Below are 3,567 nucleotides of genomic sequence, written 5' to 3' on the forward strand. Positions count from 1 at the left end.
CAAACGCTATATAGTAGCTAGTGAGTATACAGTTAGCATATACTATGCTAGTTAGCATACACTATATGCTAGTTGGCATATACTGTATGCTAGTTAGCATACGCTATATACTAGTAAGCACACAATATAAATTAGGTAGTTAGTATACAGTTAACATGTACTGTGCAAGTTAGCATACAGTATATGCTAGTTAGCCTATACTATATACTAGTTAGCATACTATATATGCTAGTTAGCATACACTGTATGCTAGTTAGCATACGCTTTATGCTAGCTAGCACACACTTTGTAGAAGCTTGTTAGTCAGCATATACTGTATATGCTAGTCAGCATATAGTATATGCTAACTAGCATATACTGTATACTAGTTAGCATACGCTTTATGCTAGTTAGCACACACTATGTAGAAGCTTGTTAGTAAACAATTATCATATACTGCGGTAGTTAGCATACACTATATGCTAGTTAGCATATACTGTATGCTAGTAAGCACACGCTATATAGTAGCTAGTGTGCATACAGTTAGCATATACTATGCTAGTTAGCATACACTATATGCTAGTTGGCATATACTGTATGCTAGTTAGCATACGCTATATGCTAGTAAGCACACAATATAAATTAGGTAGTTAGTATACAGTTAACATATACTATGCGAGTTAGCACAGTATATGCTAGTTAGCCTATACTATATACTAGTTAGCATACTTTATATGCTAGAGTTAGGATACACTGTATGTATGCTAGCTAGCATACGCTTTATGCTAGCTAGCACACACTTTGTAGAAGCTTGTTAGTACACAATTAGCATATACTGTGGTAGTAGTAAGTATACACAAGATACAAAATAGAATAAAAGACCATGACGCTCATGTCAAAAACCGAATGGCATGCTGTTATAGATTGCTTCATAATCTTCGGGGGTGATTGTGTACATTTGCCTTCTCTTTTGCATGTGTTTCATGGGTATCTTGATACAACGTACAAGATTTGAAAGTATGTGAACAACAGGTTGATTGTAGTCTAGTTTGAAGGTGTATGCATCCACTTGCTTATAATATTGTCCTTGCACGACATAAGAGCCTTTGTCAATTGCATTGTTCCACTCATCAATGTAACCTTGTTTTGCCTTTTCTTTTACTGCAATGCACTTTACCAAGTAAAAGTCTACATTCTCATCATTGGTTGTAGCATTCGGATTCACTGCAAAAGTGGCACCAACACACAAAGCACTACTTAATGCATCATGGTGGCCTTCATACACGAATTTTTCATATCCAATGATCTGTCCTTCAAGGGCATCATCAGTTGGAGTGTCTACTTCATCCTCAACTTCATCAGACAATGGCATCAAAATGTGATAATCCCAAGGCTGCACATGAGATTTGTTAGTGCAACGATTCCAACTATGGTTCATGCATGCATCACAAAAGCATGCCAATGGTCTTGTGGCAATGGCAGCTGCATCCTGCCAGTTGTGACTGCGAAAAGCATGCAAGGTGCGAGACTTCTCAACCGTGGCACAATGAAGTGAGACTGCAGTGGAGTGTGTCTCTTGCAGGTCTGCTTTTGTCGTGAAGAATGCAGACTAGAACACCTATATATTCTCAAGTTTGCAGAAAAAGACAGTGTCATGTGAGAGGAGTTCTTTGTGGATTAGACCAGAGAGAGCTGGAGGCTAGAGAATTGGCCAAGGGGTGTGTCCTAGGGTTCTCAGAGCATCTTCTCTCTTAGATACTTGACCCAGTTCAATTTCTTCTCTGAGTGAAGCTGCTGAGGATTGATCTTTCAAGTGTTGTCATTGGGATATTCCTAAGGAGAGTCCTAGGATTTTTTGTTTTTTCTTCTTTTGTTTGTACCCGTCTTAGGGATGTTGATACAAAGATGTGTTTTTGGTTTATCTGATAAAGACAAAAGGTTTTGGATTGTACCTATTGTGAGTGGATACAGAGACTTTTGTTTGATGTTTTGTTGTGTTGAAGGTGTAGTTTTGATAGAGTTCATGGAGTTTAAGCACCTGTATGTGTGAGTCTGAGGACTAGTAAACTATTGCTGGGTTAGTGCTATCTCGGTCTATGTCACAAGAGGGAATACAGAGTCATCCTAGGTTGACTGAGGATCCTGTATGGTCAACTCGGTGTGTACAGAGCTTGATTTGTCTTGTCTAAGGTTGGGGGAAATAATTGTGAATATTGGTCTGTCAATTGGAGGACTTTTAGCTATCAACATTAGTGAACAATCAAAGAGGTTAGTGGTCAGAATGATGGTTCAGGGTCAATTGTGTGATAGCTGCTATCAATTGAGTGGCTATATGTTTAGATCCTTGGGAGATTTGAGTTTTCTGAGAGCTTGAGAGTGTTAGAGGACACAAAGGAAAGGAATTCTGATCCGGTTGAGAGCTTGAGAATGTTACAAGACATAGAGGAAAGGAATTTTGACCTAGTTGGGTTAGCTCTAGTCAAGCACATTTCAATTTGTCAATGAGTCAAAATGGGGTCTAGTGCAGTCAGATATAAGTCCTTAGTGTGATATCTTTTTGGGTTTGAAGCACCCTAGGAATCAGGGAAGGTTAGAGGACATGTGTGTGGAATTTTCTTCTTCAGTTAAGTCTTTTGAGTCAGTTTACTCAATTTATATCAAGCCAAGTCTACTTCAGTTAATTCAGCTAGAAGGGTGTCAGCAATGTGTCGGTAGAGGTGATAAGAGCAAGTGGTGTAGTAGAGGTCATCACCCAACCACCACACACCGAATTAGGGAAAATTAGAGCTCATCTTAGGGCCTTTTGGCTAGAATGAAAATTTCCTCTCCTCCAATGATAGAAAGGCCAATGTAACATTAGAAAACTTGTAAATCAAATTCTAATTTGAAAAAATGAAAGACTAGAACTATTCTTTATTCTGAATGTGAATGTTATGCATTTAATGTAGGTGTTTTTTTAAAAACGGAGTTTGAGGTTGTCAGAGCAATCAATGCACTTGAGAGGAAATCAAAGAGGAGTGAAAAAAACTTCCCTCCCAAACAAGTTTTCCCGCTCATGGTTTGAGCTATTCTTTTCCCACTCTTTGACACGTTGCTAGACATTGTTTCTACTGTCTATCATATATTTCTCCTCTGTTTATTAAAAACACTGATAGAAAAATATCAGTGTGCATGTGCAAAATGTCATTTGGAACAAAACATGGAGGAAAAAACAATATGTAAAGAGGTAGCTTCTTCTATTAGTAGTAGTGGCAAATACAATTCAATGAGTTCAACAATGGGAGTAACTTTTTGTGTCAAAAGGAAATTGGGTACTTACGCAACCAAAAAGGAGAAGGAGAGCAAGATCTGGTAACCTTTTCTTAGTAGCATGGAAAGGTAGAGTGAAAAAACTTTAGGTTTGTTGATGGGAAAAAAATGTTAAGGAAATATTAATCGAGCATGTGTAAATACACAAAGAGCTTATTGTATCTAGACTATCTTCCACAACATTGGCCAAATTATAAGTGCCTAAAAAATGATAGATAAAACATGTTATCTCTATTGTTTTAATTTTAAAAATTATCTGAATCTATATATATATTTTTT

The 3,567-nt window shown here is 37.4% G+C and overlaps 1 protein-coding gene across 1 annotated transcript; it reads right to left on the bottom strand.

Moving 5' to 3' along the window:
• Positions 1 to 874: 874 nt before the first annotated feature.
• LOC147625613 (uncharacterized) lies at positions 875 to 1,417 on the bottom strand. Its single transcript, XM_086817805.1, has one exon. It carries the CDS (start codon positions 1,415 to 1,417, stop codon positions 875 to 877), a length of 543 nt encoding a protein of 180 aa, XP_086673931.1.
• Positions 1,418 to 3,567: the final 2,150 nt, after the last annotated feature.

The sequence above is a fragment of the Cibotium barometz genome, chromosome 23 (assembly GCF_041138505.1).
Source record: "Cibotium barometz isolate CiBa-2024 chromosome 23, ASM4113850v1, whole genome shotgun sequence".
Taxonomy (NCBI): domain Eukaryota; kingdom Viridiplantae; phylum Streptophyta; class Polypodiopsida; order Cyatheales; family Cibotiaceae; genus Cibotium; species Cibotium barometz.